This window comes from Myotis yumanensis, unplaced genomic scaffold, assembly GCF_028538775.1.
Source record: "Myotis yumanensis isolate MYYU_CA2020_CCGP unplaced genomic scaffold, mMyoYum1.0.hap1 SCAF_7, whole genome shotgun sequence".
NCBI classification, from domain to species: domain Eukaryota; kingdom Metazoa; phylum Chordata; class Mammalia; order Chiroptera; family Vespertilionidae; genus Myotis; species Myotis yumanensis.
In genome coordinates, this window is record NW_027223758.1 from 30,126,518 (window position 1) to 30,142,704 (window position 16,187).

General features: G+C 55.3%; 1 protein-coding gene across 4 annotated transcripts; it reads right to left on the minus strand.

The window, feature by feature from the left end:
• Positions 1–3,864: 3,864 nt before the first annotated feature.
• CDC25B (cell division cycle 25B) lies at positions 3,865–14,101 on the minus strand. Of its 4 annotated transcripts, XM_070419973.1 has the most exons (16): positions 13,776–14,101; positions 12,576–12,685; positions 11,924–11,975; positions 10,099–10,140; positions 9,890–9,926; positions 9,580–9,702; positions 9,356–9,478; positions 9,042–9,173; positions 8,558–8,638; positions 8,289–8,465; positions 8,044–8,139; positions 7,426–7,488; positions 7,206–7,304; positions 6,880–7,013; positions 6,134–6,245; positions 3,865–5,982 (listed from the first exon to the last, which is right to left on the minus strand). In XM_070419973.1, exons 1-16 carry the CDS (start codon positions 13,976–13,978, stop codon positions 5,842–5,844), a joined length of 1,725 nt encoding a protein of 574 aa, XP_070276074.1. In that variant the 5' UTR covers positions 13,979–14,101; the 3' UTR covers positions 3,865–5,841. The 4 variants fall into 4 exon arrangements, with proteins under 4 accessions (XP_070276074.1, XP_070276075.1, XP_070276077.1 ...); XM_070419974.1 differs by lacking the exon at positions 7,206–7,304; XM_070419976.1 differs by lacking the exon at positions 12,576–12,685 and having other exon boundaries at positions 13,776–13,790.
• Between the last annotated feature and the right edge of the window lie 2,086 nt (positions 14,102–16,187).

A 16,187-nucleotide genomic window follows, 5' to 3' on the forward strand; every position in this document is an offset into this window, starting at 1 on the left:
AGTTGACAGAGTAATTTGAGTTAACGAGCTCCTTAACGAGCTCCAACACGGAACGAATTAAACTCGTAAATCAAGGCCCCACTGTATATTTTGATTGCGGTGGAGGTTACACAACGGTGTGCATTAGTCAGAACTCATAGAACGGTACGCTGAAAAGGGTGAATTTGCATATAAATCATATCTTAATAAAAAAGAAAATTTACTGTCTGGCCGGCAAGGCTCAGTGGTTGAACATTGACCTATGTACCAGGAGGTCACAGTTTGATTCCCGGTCAGGGCACATGCCCAGGTTGCAGGCTCGATCCCCAGTAGGGGGCATGCAGGAGGCAGCCAATCAATGGTTCTCTCTCATGATTGATGTTTCTATCTCTCTTCCTCTCCCTTCCTCTCTGAAATCAATAAAATATTTTTAAAAAATTATTGATTTATTTTAGAGAGAGAGGGAGAGAGAAAGAGAGAGAAACATCAGTATGTTGTTCCACTTAAGTATGCATTCATTGGTTGATTCTTGTATGTGCCCTGACCAGGGATTAAACCCGCAACCTTGAAATATTGGGACGCCACTCTTACCAACTGAGTTACCCGGCTAGTGCTATACCTTAATTTTTTAATTTAAAAGTCATAAAAGAAAAGTATAATGAATAATTCAATTTAGGAGTATATTCATATAATGGAATATTACACAGTGAGGAATAAAGTACCGCTAAAGGAAACATGAATGGGTCTCAAAATTATTATGCTGAAAGAAGCCAGACACAAAAGAGTAAGAGCTCTATGATTTCACATGTAGGAAGCTCTAGAACAGGTGAAACTAATCTGTGATAGCGGTCAGAATAGTGGTGACCTCAGAGTTAAGGTAACGGGGAGGGACCATGAAGAAACAGATTGGAGACACTCTTGAACCTTGAGCTATGTGCTGGTTCTTCAGGTCTCTGCTCTATACTTAACATGTGTGCCCTCGAGGAAGTGTTGACTATTCAACTGAACACACACACACACACACACACACACGAAAAAAACATTATTTTGTCCTGGCCGGTGTGGGTGTGGCTAAGTTGGTTGTGCGTAGTCCCATGCATCAGAAGGTGCTGGGTTCTATTCCTGGGCAGGGCAAATGCCTGGGTTCCTGTCTGAATCCCCAGGAAAGGATGCAGGAAGCAGCTGATGGATGTTTCTCTCTCACATTGATGTTTCTCTCTCTTTCCCGTTCTCTTCCCTTCTCTCTAAAATCAATTTAAAAAAACAAAAACATCATTTTAATTTTATTATTATTATTTTTTAGTATGAGGTTTACTAAAGCTGGGGACAGTGAAACAAGGAAGGGCTTAGCATAGAAGAAGCAACAGCAGAGCCGAGGCTGGGCTGCTTTAGCTCATAGGGAAGTCAGAGAAAAGGGAGTCTTGGAGACAGGTTCAAGGATTAGCCCAGGTCCAGCTCCCACTGCCCACGGCTCCCCTGTATCCCTTAGAGCCGTGGTCGGTAAACCGCGGCTCGCGAGCAACATGCGGCTCTTTGGCCCCTTCAGTGTGGCTCTTCCACAGAATACCACGTGCGGGCGTGCACATACAGTGAGATTGAAACTTCGTGGCCCATGCGCAGAAGTCGGTGTTTTGTGGAAGAGCCGGTATTTTGTGGAGGAGCCACACTCACGGGGCCAAAGAGCCGCAAGTGGCTTGCAAGCCGCAGTTTGCCAGCTGCAGTTTGCTGACAACTGCTTTAGAGTTTAGGAGACGCATGCCTGTGGGGGAAGGAGAGAAGGGACGGAATGGCACAGGCACTTTCCCCAGAGGGAGAGCGCGCTGAAAACATTATTTTTTAAAATTGTCATTGCAAGTTACCTGGAGAGCAAGTCCGATGATGTCCAGACCCTGGGCCTGCCCACTGACTTGGCTAGGCCTGGCACAGGCCAGATTCCCACTTGCGCCCAACCGCATGCAGCTCTTTAACCACGTGAGCCGGCCGCACATGGTTCCTCGCAGACTAGAATTCCTGCCCCACCCTGGCCCAAGCAAAACAACCTTTAAAATTGGCCAGCAGCCCAGGATTTAAACCACTTCCTTGTCTGATCCTCTTCCCTTTATGAGCATCCAGGAAGAGAGTTAAAGCTTCTCTTGCTGGAGGGTTGGGGGATCAGGGACATAGAAAGGGAATGGACTGACTATGCTTGGGAGGGGGGGAAAGGTGTGGGAGATGCGGGAAGAGACTGGACAAAAATCGTGCACCTATGAATGAGGACAGTGGATGGGGAGTGAGGGCGGAGGGTGGGGTGGGAGCTGGAAGGAGGGGAGTTATGGGGGGAAAAAAGAGGAACAAATGTAATAATCTGAACAATAAAGATTTAATAAAAAAAATAATTAATAAAAAAACTCTTACTATAAGAAATAAAAAAAAAAGCTTCTCTTGCTGGAGGGTTGGGGGATTGGGCACCTCTGCTTCATCCCTTGAACTTCCCAGAGTCAGAAGGGACCCTGGCCTGATTTGGAAAGGGGAACCCCTCCCCCAGGCTCAGGCCTGCACCAGGGCCTACTCTTGTGGAAGTTTTGTCTCCTGGCTTGCCCCCAATCCCCTCCCTGCTCTCCTCTTCTGTTTCCCCTGCAAAATGAACTGAAAACTGCCCTGGTGATCGGGAGATAACATATAAAAGTGTCTGGAGCAGACTGCGTGCCCCGTGACTGCAGTTATGACTCAGATGGTGGGTTATGAGGGCAGACATGGCTGAGCGTGTCAGCACCTGGCACACAGCCTGGGCTTTGTTAGACACGCAGTGCCCGTAGCTCCCTCCTCCCCATGTGGTCTGATCCAGGCAGATGGAGTGGGAAGAGTACACTCAGAGCTGAAGCCAGGCAGCCCAGCCCCACCCCCCTGGCTGCTCTGGGACCAAGGCAGGAAGTGAGGAGTGAGACAGTCCTGGACTGCTGGAATGCCTACTTTGAGTATATCTGCTGTGTGACCTGGGGCAAGTGAGTGCCCTCTCTGGGCAACCAGATAGGGGGAGTCAGGAGACCATCTGAGCACTTAGGGTGGGGCAGACAATTCTCAGCAGGATAATGCTCAGGGCTCACTCTTTTACTCGGGGGCCTGCACAGCTGTTTCTCCGTTTCTGGGGCAAGCTCCCTCACCCAAAGAAATGTTGGCCTTTGTGTCAGCTGCCTGCTTGGTGGATGGGGCGGGGGTGGGGTGTTTTGTGTGTGTTCTGGAGTCTTCAGGGCCCCACACTCCCTGAGCAGAGGCCCAGTCCCCAGGTACCTACATACACACACAGGTTGTGTCCTTGCAGGGGGCTCTGGAGCAGGAGTAAAAACCAATCCTTTAGGTATAACAAACTTGGAGGTCAAGCTGAAGACAGGGCAAGTGTCCTTTAGACTCAGCCTTGGAACCTGGAGTCCCTTCTAACTGCTAGAAATAGCCTCCACTTCCCCATCTGCAAAACGGAGTGAATAATCATCCCACCACCTACTTCGGAAGGTAGATGAACTTCCACAGAAAGTGGTAATGACTCCTGCCTGTGTGTACTCTGTACCAGACAGCATCTTATGTGTACATTTGCAAAGGAGTCCCTGCAATCACCAACAGCTCACATTGGTGGGGATGGGGGTGGGGGTGGGGGGTAATTAACAGAGCAATGGTATTCCCAGAGGATTTCCTGAGACACCAGGTTTGGGCCTGGGACCAATTCTACCAGATTGGTGGTTTCCCATTTGCTGATCTTGAACTCAACATCTCCTAGGTCAGCGGTTCTCAACCTGTGGGTCAGGACCTCTTTGGGGGTCCAAAGACCCTTTCACAGGGGTCGCCTAAGACCATCGGAAAACACATATATAATTACATATTGTTTTTGTGATTAATCACTATGCTTTAATTATTTTCAATTTGTAACAGTGAAATTAGGGGTCACCACAACATGAGGAACTGTATTAAAGGGTCGCGTCATTAGGAAGGTTGAGAACCACGGTTCTAGGTGGTGGAAGCTCTGTTGGGCACTGGGGATACTGAGGAAATCCATTTCCCTGACAGGGCATTGGATTGGTAAATTGGTAGACTTCTGAGAGTGACAATTGAAATTGAGTCTTACAAGAGGAATAACAGATAAGGGAGAGCCTTTCTGAGGGTGGTGCAACAGATGCAAAGGCAAGGAACTGTGAAGAGCAAGGTATGGAGCATTTGTCAGAGGGGAGCAAGGAGGTGGTGAGCAATGAGTTCTAGTTTACTCTTGCCTTCTTGGTTCAAAGTTTAGGAAGGCTGCTTGAGTAGCCAGATGAGGGGAAAAGTCTCAGCAAAACTTGGGAAGACAGGACTTGACCGATTTGGCTCAGTGGATAGAGCGTTGGCTTGTGGACTGAAGGGTCCCAGGTTCGATTCTGGTCAAGGGCACGTGCCTTGGTTGCGGGCACATCCCCGGTAGGGGGTGTGAAGGAGACAGCTGGTCGATGTTTCTCTCTCATTGATGTTTCTAACTCTCTATCCCTCTCCCTTCCTCTCTGTAAAAAATCAATAAAATATATTAAAAAAAAAAAAAAAAAGACTTGGGAAGACAGCATGAGGTAGCCTCCCCAGGAGTCTTCCAGCCCCAATCTGCCCAATCCCACCATCTGCATCTGCTGTGGTCTTGTCAAGGGCTCCACAGAACACAATGCTGGTTGCTCAACTTGTTCAGTGCTTTATTGAAACAAGGCCCTAACAGATGACTCATCAGGACCTTCAAGCACAGCCCTTCCCACATCCTGAGATTAAAAAGTCAGAGGTGGTTCTGACCTTGGTTTAGCTGCCACCTCGACATTTCCTCTTGAATATTTTCAAACCTTAAAGTGTAAAGATTTTGTCCGGACAGACACATATACACTCCTGCCGAAGGCTGTCACGCTCACTGACATGCTTCCACCCAGTGGTCTGTGTGTGAGGTGTGCATCTACAGCTCTCCATCCATTCATCATTCATCCGTTTGTCCATCCATCCGTTCATTCATGACAAGACAGCAGCAAGTTCTCACAAGTCAGGCCCCCAGGGTTCACAGCAGTGGGGGCTGGGCTTCCAGTGAGGTTAAGGACGCAGGCCTTAGCCCTCACCCAGGGGCCCCCAAGTATAACATCCCTTTCTGAGGCAACAGAAGACAGGCCAAGTGGGTAATTAAGGTTTGAGTCCATAACCCCAACTGGACCCGGAGAGCCTAATGGGTACCTTTGGGTGGGGCAGCCCTCCCTCCAGGTGACCGCTTGACCACCTGTGAATGACCTGAGATGGGCAAAAAAATCAGACAGACAAGTCAGGCATGCAGGTAACACTGAAACAGGAAGAGTAAGAGCTTATGTTTGTGCTGGAGGTGTACGTAAGGAGGGACAGGAAAGAGGGAACGAGGAAGCAGGAACACGCAGACAGATGTAGGAGTGCTACTGAGGGCCAGGGCACAGTGCTACTCCTAGGGCAGGGAGGACGGCCCTGGCCCATCTTGGGGCTGTGGCTTCCCTCAGCCTCAAACATGCAAACAAAGCCTCTAGGAAAAAAGGGGACTTTTCTGGACACAGGGAGACAAAGGGTTAACCCAAACAAGGAAGAAAAGAAGCAAAAGATTCCTGTTGGACACAAAATACTTCCTTTGAGCTGGACATAATCCAGTTTCACTGTCAACAGGCTGGGTTCTTCTAGGAGCTGAGGTGTGGGTAGAGGGGTGGCACCAGGGTATGGAGGATGGTTGGAGTGAGACAAGGGGATCAGGGCTGGGGCGCATGGACAGGACACCCTCACTGTCCTGGGGCCTCCAGCAGATCCTCACTATTACAGGCCTCTGGGTAGGTGGTGCCCAGGCCACTCAAGGCAATGAAGGTAGGTGAGTCCGTGGCTGGCCTTTCACTGGTCCTGCAGGCGGCTGCAGAGCTCCCTCCGGCTCCGCTCCCCAGCCCAGCTGCGCGTCTTGAGGCGGAAGGTCCTCAGCTTGTCCTTGAAGGCCTCATGGTTCATGGGCCGATAGTCTTGGGGTTCACAGAAGGTCTAGGGCAGGATGGGAGAGGGCAATCAATATGGAGGAATGGGCAATTGGGGGGGCAATCCTCCTTTCTTCTCTTGGGGTGTTGCCTGGCCAAGCCCTTTCCCTGCAGTCCAACCCTCCCCCAGAGGCTGTGGCCATCTCTGCCTGCGGTACCGGGTGCTGCGGGAAGAACTCCTTGTAGCCGCCTTTGAGGATGTACATCTCAGGATAGTAGAGGCTGGGGTAGTCATTGATGGTTCGATCTCGCTCCCTGATGAAACGGCACCTGGGACCAATGGGTGTGGGAGTCAGAGCTGGGCATGCAGTAGGGTGGACCTCAGGGAACCTGTTCCCTGCACCCACTCCTTTGAGCGCCTTGGGAAGGCTCGAGAGCAGGCACTTTTAGGTCAGTCCGGCTCCTGAGCACTGGAGAGGCTGGGAGTTGGAAGGAAGAAGGAAAACCAAGGGAGCCTGTTTCTAGAAGGCAGTTGTGGAATCATTGTTAGTGTTATCTGGTCTGGGCTGGGAAAGGGGAAGAAGAACAAAGAGAAGTTGCCAAAATTCAAGAGATCTGTTCAGGAGGTCTGGACAAGACTTGGTGCGGGAAGGAAAGGACATGTGAACACCAGGAGGGTCAATGTCACTGAGGACTGGGACAGGGTCCTTGGATTTTAAGGACACTGCTGAAGGCTTGGAATCAGATCTGGGGGTGGGGGTGACAATGGGTAGAGGGTGAGGATTGATGGGAAGGACTGCAGGAGGGAGACAGGGGGAGGGTGCCGTGCACAAGGAAGCAGGGATGAGGTCCACTTCAGGCGGTCAGATGAGCCAAGAGGCCCAAGCCAAGGAGGGGCTGGGCTCAGGCTCTTGGCCATAGGACGGCGCCAGCACCCACACGCTTGGGTGGAGCTGGGACTCACATGCGGGGCCCACGCTCAGATGAGAATTCACAGTGGAAAATGAGGATGATTCTCTTGTCCAGGCTACAGGGTGTGATGGGGCTCTGCAGCAGGAACACCTCGGCGTCCTGTTCCAGGGGCAGGTTCACAGCCGTCTGCAGAGTAGCCGGAGGTCAGGCCACTGCCCTGGGCCTGGCTGGCAGACCCCGCCCCTAGGCAGTTCCCATCTTTCAAAAGGGTGACCCCCACCTCTTGCTGGGCAGGACCCTTCCCCACAAGAGGGCGTCCCCACAGAGGAAGGATAGAACTGGTGGGTCTTCAGCACCTCTCTGGTCACCCTGCCTCACCTTGATGTGCCCGCCTTCATACTCATAGGGGTATCTGCAGTCCACAATCACAAACCTCTCCACGATGTTGCTGAACTTGCCCATCAGCAGGGCCACCATCTGTGGAGGCCACAGAGATGGGTTCCAGCAGGCCAGGGGCTGGCTCCTAACCCTACCCTACCCAGTGCTTGCAGCCTGTTCTCAGCGAAGGTTAACAGACGAACAGCTCATCTGCACATACCGTTTCTGGTGCGATGTACTTGAGGTCTTGGTGCTTCCCATCCACAGTCTGTAGGAGGAAGGCCTGCACGAAGAGGGGAGAGAGAGAGCTTGAGAAAGAGAAGAGGAAGAAGGTGAAATGGGTAAGATGAGGAGCAGGAACTGTCCACGGTGGTCACTGTCCAGGATGTTCTCAATCTCCATCGTGACACAAGCCCAAGAGGCCACACCTGATTCGACCTTCAAATTCAGCTCTGATTCCCATAGCAACCGAGAGGAGCCTTTTGGGTCTGATGCCCCAGGAACAACCTTCCAGGGGAAATGAAGGGAAGCAGAAGCGATGGACTCCTGCCTCTACCTCCAGTTCTGCCAAGCCTGGGAATGAGGCCCGAGGAGGGTCAAGCTAGACGTCCGTTTGGAAATGTTTTCCAAGGTGGCGACATCACTGATGCGTGGACACACGTGAGATAGAGTCAGGAGACCGAGTAGAGTCCAGGTGAGAGTAAAGGACAAAGGACGACAGTATGCAAAGGACAGAGCAAAGGGGCCTCTGGTGAGAGAGGGTGGCACTGAAGCAGCTGCTGGGCTAGGGGGCTACAGTTGGCAAGGGGTGGAGCCTGAGGGTCTTGCCAGCTGGTACCTTAGAGTAATCCCCAATCAGTTCACGGTGGTCACTGTCCAGGATGTTCTCAATCTCGTCGTGACACAAGGACTTGGAGCGAAGGACACGGGCTTTCTGTGAGATAGATGGCAGCCAAGATCAGGGGGGAGCTGCCCCTCCAGGCCCAGTCTGGCTGGTACCCCCCTTGCCTGCACCCTGGCTGAGAAGGGCTTGCAGGGTAGACTGGACAGGTGGCAGCCCTGCCCCAGGAGGAGGGCTCTCACAGGTTCCTCGGCCTCCTGCTGCTCCTCCAGAGGGGTCACACTTTTCCTCCGCTTGTTCTGTATGGGCAGGTCCCTGTCCTGGGGTCGCTCTAGTCTCTTGAGGATGGGCCGGATCACACCGCAGGGCATGGACGGAGAGCGGAAGAGCCGCCGGCACTTGCTGAACATGATGAAGTCCTGGCCAGGGCAGTGGGTCAGGGGTCAGAGGGCTCAGCTCCTGCTTTCCCCCAATCCCACCTGGAGGGTAGGGGGCCACCCCAGAAGCTCACCTGCTCCTCCTCCTTTTCCAAAGTCTTGACCAGTGGGGCGCTAATGAGGCTCTCCATGCCTGGGGGAACTGAATCATCGTCCTGAAGCCAAATCAACAAGGATATGGGTCACACCAACAGGCACAGGCCAAATCCCTCAGGCCCCAGTCCTACAGCGCAGCCTTCTCTGGCCTTGCCAGCACCTCCACACTGGGCAGCCCCCCAGAACCAAGAGAGGGCAGGGACCCTTCACTGCTGGGGCTTGCACAGGACCATGAGAAGCCGTGCAGGGGCACATTCCCTCTGCCCTGCCCATCCTCCCCTCACTGCAGCACCCGCCACCTGCTCTTCTCTGATTGGCCAGAGGTCAGGCTGGGACTCAGTTACTTCAGATTCTTCTGACATTGGGATGCGGTCAGAGTCTTGCTGCAGGAGCTCAGAGCTCTCCTCTGGGACATCCCAGGGCGGGGAGATGTAGGGGGCCTGATGGAGCAAGGCTGCCTACCTCTAAGTCATCCTCCAGGATGTCCACAAACCCATCATCTTCGTCAGGAACTCCCGTGGTGGGGGTCAGGGGGAAGCGCTGGGCCAGGGGACTCAGCTCCTCTACTTCCATCTTCCGCTCAGGGGTGAGGCACTTGTATGGGTGACGAACAGATGCAGGCTACTCAGTGGTGGGGACCCAAGGCAGTCCCCACCCCTCTCCTTCTGATAAAAGGTTCCCCTGCCTCAGGCTCAATCACCCTCCCATCCCCAGGCTGCCTTCGGGGGCACCTGCCCTGTGTGCCTGCCCTGCAAGGGTCAGCTCTCCCGATGTACCATCAAGTCGGGGGCCGAGCTGGGCCTCTGGGCAAAGGCTTCTCTGCGGTTGGCCCACTCAGCCAGAGCATGGGCGTGGTTGGGATGTGTGGGCTTCCATGGCATCTTGAAGACAAACCCATCCTGTGGGCGGGGGGAGGTGGCGTCATCACATGCCAGAGCACCACCCAGCATGCCCCTCTCTCTCCCTGGAGTGGTCCCACTCTGGCCTGCCGGAAGCGCACATTCTCCTTATCCTCCTCAGAGCTGTGGGCAGTTTGGTCACACGCCTCGCTCTTCTTCCAGCTGCTAGGCGCTCGGGCATTGGTGATGTTCCGCAGCACAGGGCTGTGGCCCAGAAGCCTCACCTGGGGAGCCAGGGGGGGCAGCAGGTACTGAAGGTTACCTTTCTCTGGCACCAGCCCAGGCCCTACCTTCTCCCATCCCTCCCCTGAATGCCCCTGCTCACCCATTCACCTCCCAAACTCCACCTCCCATGGCCAGACCAGGAGTTGGGCCTTAGAACCCTCCTGCCCTGCCTCGGAGAGCACTCACCGGCAAGGACTTGAAGCGTCGGATGGGGAACTGCTTGCTGCAGAAGGAAACAGGGACACGTCAGGGCTGGAGAGTCTGGGACCGTCGTGGTGAGCATGCAGGGTGCCCCTCCACCTGAGCCCTGAGCACCCTGCCCCTGCCAATGGGGGCAGAGGTAGCCTATGGTGGGTAGACCACCGGAGCCTGTAAGGGGAAGCCCAAGCACTTACCTTCGAACGAACCGGCTAGCTGCCTGGATGGCCTGCTCAAACCTAGGAGAGAGAAGGGTTCCATGCAGCCCACCTCCCACTACAGCCCAACACCCACCTCCAGCATCAGGTCCCCAGTCCACAAGACCTGAGGACCAGGGCTAAGGACAGTGGAAAGGGGAAGTAGGAAGAATGTCAACTATCTGGGGACCCAGCTATTGAGGAGGGGGGAAGATGAGAGTCAGCCTGGGATTTTAAAAGCTCCCTGAATGGAAGAGGGCCCAGAGAATGGCAGCAATGGAGACAGCTGGGGTAGGTCAAAAGGTGGCTGAGCGTTACCCAGACAACGGTCATGCCAGCCTGCCCACAGGCCTTCCACCTGTATGCAAATCACCTCAGCGGGGCCATATGGCCGCCAATGTGGGTGTCTCCAGGGCCTGGATGCCAGCAAGGCTGGGCTTCCCTCCCCTTGTGTGGGGCTCTCTGGGCTCCCCCCAGGACAGCGGCCTGGTTTAGTGTGCCCTTGGATCAGCCAGTTTGCCATGCCAGACCCCCTAGTGACAAACGTGTAGGATTACACCCTCTTCTCCCTCCTGTGGAATTTTTCAGGACCCAGCCCCTGTCCCACCCCCTCCTCCTGCCTGAGGAGAGGCCAGCAGGCAAGGAATTCCAACAGATGTTCCTTTTGAGGCTGGAGCACAAGCTTCTGTAGATAGGCCCCACCCCCTCTAGCTATGTTACCAGAGACCACCTGCCATGCAGGGCTTTGTGCATCTATGCGTACACTCACACTCACACACACATATGCTTCTTTCTGAGAAACTGTGTAACCGTCAAAGCAGGTGCAGCGGGGGCGGGCATTGAGGACTAAAATGCCAGGGGGTTGGGCCCCAAGGGGTAGGCAGGTGGCTGTGCCCAGACAACCTGGCATCAGGGATGACCAATTTCATAGGCTTGGTCTCCAATCTGCACCTGAGCCTTGGGGTAAAGCAGGGACAGCTCGTTGCCACCAAAACCTAACCTGCAGGCCCTCCGCCCAATTCTCTTCTCGTTTCCTGTTTGTGAACAAACCCTGTAGCCCAGCCTAGTCTGATCAAAGGCCGTGGGAGGAAAAACAGCCACTGCCCTAAACTCAAAGCCATAGTCCCCCAGCCCAGGCGGGGGATGCCCAGCTGTTCTCACTAATACCTGGCAGCTGCTCTCCCTGCGGAGGCTTGAACAGCTGGATGGGACAGCTGTGCTCTAGAAAGTACTACTCCTGCCCCACAACCAAGGCGGGTGGGATCTAGCCCACCAGCTCCCTCTCCAGTCCATCTCTCAAAGAGCCTGGTCCAGGGGTGGACAAGAGGGTCAAGTGTCACTGAAGCCAGAGGTTGCTGATAGGATGGCCGAGAGCCAAACCAGCCTGTAGCAACTATTTTGTGTGGCCTAGAGTGACACAAGTTTTGAATTAGTTGGACCATGTTTTAAAATTGTGGTATTTCACACACACACACACACACACACACACACACACACATGTATAGGCAGAAAGGAAAACAGGACACATACCAGCCTATGTTCCCAAAAGGGCTGACTGGCGTCAAGTGTTGCTGCTCCCAGAGGCCCTGTCCCCACCACCCTGGCCCTGAGCCTACTCTCAGATGTTCCTGTGAGAACAGACCCTTCTCCGAGACAGGGAGCAAGCAAGATCCCAGAACTTGGGAAGGCCAATGAGTCCCCCCACATGGGGACCCAGGGGGGGTCTGTCCACTCTCCCAGGCCTCCCCAGTGAGTGTACGCTACAGCTGGGATTCCCAAAGGCAGGTGCCAAATCCTGTAGTGGGGATCCCTCTTCTTTACTCACGTCTGCTCCGCCACCTGGGGGTCCATGGGGCTGGGAGAATCCATGCAGAGCCCTGAGGGGACAGAGTGCTTTGGTTTGAAAGTAGTGCCATTTTCTGTACTCTCCCCCACCATGTCCCAACCCTATTCAGAGAAGGGGAAAAAACTGTTTCTGTTTTAAATCTCGACACATTAAAAAAATGAAGCAAAACCCACCCATGGACCCCAACAGCCCAGGCTGCCCCCCAACTGTCCAGGCCTCCACTCCCTATTTGCTATGAAAACACTTCTACATGGTTTGTAAATCAAAACTTCGTTAAGCATTTTTCTTGAACTGGTTTAAGATAATTTGTTCTGGAAGAGATAACAGCCTTTTAAAAGGAAAAGATTATAGCTGGGGGCAAGTGAGTGTTATAAAATAACCAGCTTTCCATTCTAATGCCTCCCAGGTGGGGCTGTGGTTCAGGGGCTTTGGTTTTAAATAGGTGAGATCTCATCTCCTGCGGAGGCCCCGCCCAACCACCGGTTCCGCCTGGATGTGGTGAGCCCCGCCAGAGGAGGGCAGGGGAGGCTTCTCAGACCTCCCGGTTGTTGGAAGGACATTAGTCTGATTGGCAGGGAAATGAGGAGGCTCAGGCAGCCCCCCAAAGTCCCCTGGCACCCCTGGGCCTCACCTGCATCAGAAGATTCAGAGGACTCAGACGACAGGGAGGATGCTGACGCTCGCCGCGGGGACAGGGATAGGCATGTGTGCAGGCTGCCTACCTGACTCTTTGGGGCCTCCCTGGGAAGGGAGCAGGGACCCAGGGAAGTAGAAAGGTAAATGGGGGGTTCAAGGGCTGGCTGGCCCATGTTCCCACCAGCCACCCACTTCTGAAGGGCCCATCCAGCTTCTGCACTGCCCCAAGGTAGGCGATGGCATGGAAAACCGGCCCTCTTCTCTGTAGGCAGGCTCCTACAGAGGCCCTAAGTGTCTTCTCTTCGTTGGTTGGTTTAAGAAAGATCCTCCTGTGTACCGGGGGAGGTGACCCCAAGACAAGAGGAAGGAGCTGGGCTGGGGATCACCCTGGGGGTGATCCTGGGGGTGGGGCAGTAGAGCAGCCTCCAGGCAGCGGTTCTCAACCTGTGGGTCTCGACCCCTGAAAATACATCCTGCATCTCAGATATTTACATTACGATTCATAACAGTAGCAACATTACAGTTATGAAGTAGCAACGAAAATAATTTTATGGTTGGGGGTCACCACAACATGAGGAACTGTATTAAAGGGTCGCAGCATTAGGAAGGTTGAGAACCACTGCTCCAGAGCCTTTAGGCTCCTACCCATCCACCGGCCTTCCTAAAGGGGGAGCCAAGACTTGGGGTTTGTCGCTGGGAGGACAACCCAGCCCGGACCCTGCAGGTAACTCAGGGAGCAGGACCAGTGTTTAACCCTATAACCCCCAGGAAAGAACTAGGGGTAGAGGGAGCAGGGGCAAGGGACCTAGGAGAACTGGATTGCTCTGCCTTCTAGTTCCCCTCCAGGCTCACCATCCCCTGCCTGGGGCAAAATGGTGGCGACAGGGGCAATAGGGAGGCAGCATGACGGAGGCACATAGAGGGAGAACGAGGAGGAGGAGGAGGAGGAGGAGGAGGAGGGGGAAAAGAGGATCTTCAGAGTCTGGTGCTGAATAAGAACAGGTCACCTAGGGTGTAAGCCGCAGAGTCCCGGCCTCACCGCCCTTGTCCCGGGTCCCCAAAGCAGGCTCTCCCGGGGATGCCTCCTTACTCGCCTCTCGGATTCGGATCCCATGGGGGGTTCCCCAGGAGGCCCGGGACCAACACCCCAGTGCCGACTTCTCACCCCACACCCGGCCTCCTTGGGGCGCCCTACCTGCCGAGTCCAGCGAGGTCGTGCATGGTCTGGGTGAGGGTGGCGACCGGCGAGAAAGTGGCCGCGCGCTCCGGGGTCCCCAAGAGGCCCTGAGCTCCCCGCCGGAGGCCCGGGAGGTGGCTCGGACGCTCTGCGCCCCCGCGCACGCCGGCGGGACTGAGAGCGGGGCTCGGTGCGGCGGGGTCCGGCTGCAGCAGCTCCATCGCGGGACACCCACCCACGCCGGGCACAGCTGGCCCGGACCAGGTGGGAAGCGGGCCTGGGGTGGAGGCGGGGGGGAGGGAGGAAAACGGGGCCGGAGCGAGGGAGGCGAGGGAGGAGAGGGAAGCGGGGAGGGCGGGGAGGGGCGGAGGGGCGCGGGGATCAGCCACCCGTGCGGGAAGCCTCTGCCGCCGCTGCCACCTCTGCTCCTTATATATTCGAAAAATAACAGCGGCCGCGCCGCCCGACGCCGCCAATCCGGGCGCGGGCTAGAGGAGGGCGGGCCGGAGGGCGGGACCCGCGGGGGAAAGGCGCGGAGGCGAGACCCGCCCGGCCCGCTCAGTTTCAGGCTTCGGTGGCAGCGGAGGAATTGGGGTTCCTCCCTGGCCCCACCCCCCGCACCCCACCCCGAGGTCAGGGCCTGAGCATCCTGGCTTCCCAGGTCCCGTTTCTCGGGATGTGGTTTGGGGTGACCCCGAGCGGAGCGGGCCCCACGGGGAGCCTCGGGAGGGACCGCCGCGGTTTGATGTCATTTACGAGCACCGCTAGGCAGTGCGAGGCGCCGTCCCCGGAGTCGGCGGACGCAGGGGCGGGCTCTGCGAGGAGGCTGTGTTCGCCACCTTACGGATGGGGACACCGCGGTGTGAAGTTCATGGGCGCATTCAAAGCCGCCCGGCCGGGCAGCTGGTGGAGCCGAGCTTCTCCCCTGGCACCTCTGCCCGCGCAGCTTCCCCGCCCCGAGACGGGCACCCCCGGAGCCCAACTCCCTCCAGGAGCCCCCAGCGTAGGAGGTGGACCCGCGGTGGGGACCGACGCGTAACTGATGGGCGCTTCCGGGGGTGGGGGTCCAGGTTAGAGGTGACCCCAAGGGGCCCAGTTTTCTCTGGCTGCACCAGAGGAGGCTCTGATGGGTGGTCTTGCCAGGGGTTCTGGTGGCGAGGGTGTCGGTGACCTCAAAACCCAGTTATGAAGTATCTCCCGTCCGTTGGTGGTTTGACTAATGTGGTGCCAATGGGCATCACACTGTTTAATTGGTGTCTCTTTGATCATCTGGGAGGCGGAACTTGTCACTAGTTTAAACTGAGCAGCTTCTAATTATCTAGTCACCTTCCAGCGAGCCCGCTGTCCTGGAATGAGGCAGGAAGGCTGTACCCAAAATCAAGTGGGCGACAAGCCGCTTTTGCATCCTGCCTTCCCAGGGAAGAGGAGGTCTTCGGCTGGGAGGGGCGGGCCTCTGGCAGGCAGGAGCTGCAGCCTTCCCCCTTCCCCTGCAGTTCCAACCACCCGACCTTGGCTGCAAAAGGGAGGGCTGGCAGTAGGGGTTCCCAGGGGCCTGCCAGGGAACAGACCTGTAGAGGAAGGGGATGGAAGACCCAGTCCCACCTCAGAGGGATGACCTGGGAGGGGATGGTGACCCTTCTCTCAACATTCTGCCTAGCTCCTGTGCTGTGCCTGGAGCTATGCTATGTGCTGGGCAGGAAGGCTGAAGTTTCAGGTCAAGAGTCCAGCTCCAAAAAAAAGAAAAAGAGTCCAGCTCCGAACCTCCAAGATTCAAGGCCGTGACTGCCTGGGGGTCGGTCTCCCACCTAAAAGACTAGAAATAAAACTGCCCTGTGCCCTAACTGGTTTAGCTCAGTGGATAGAGCGTCGGCCTGCGGTCTTAAGGGTCCCAGGTTTGATTCCGGTCAAGGGCATGTACCTTGGTTTCGGGCACATACCCAGTAGGGAGTGTGCAGGAGGCAGCTGATCGATGTTTCTCTCTCATCAATGTTTCTAACTCTCTATCCCTATCCCCCTTCCTCTCTGTAAAAAATCAATAAAATATATTTTTAAAAAAACTGCCCTGAGGGTTTCATGGTCAAAATCAGCCCAGCTGGGGTTACCCACACATTGCTTCTACAGGGTGTGCAGAGGTGGTGGGAGTAGGTGGGGAGAGGGCCGTTATATTCCCGTCCCTGAGCTCCCACAGTCCTGTCACCTCTGGGCCAGCGGAGAGGAGCCAGGACCACAGAGGGGTCACTCCAGAGCATCCCACACAGCAGCTCTGTGTATCTTCCTGAATCTCCTTTTGCCAATTAGATGTGTTAAAAAAACACACCTCGTCAATAAAAATAAGCTAAAAGAAATTGCAGCCCTAGCGGGTTTGGCTCAGTGGATAGAGCGTTGGCCTGTGGACTGAAGGTCCCGGGTTCAATTCCGATCAAGGGCACG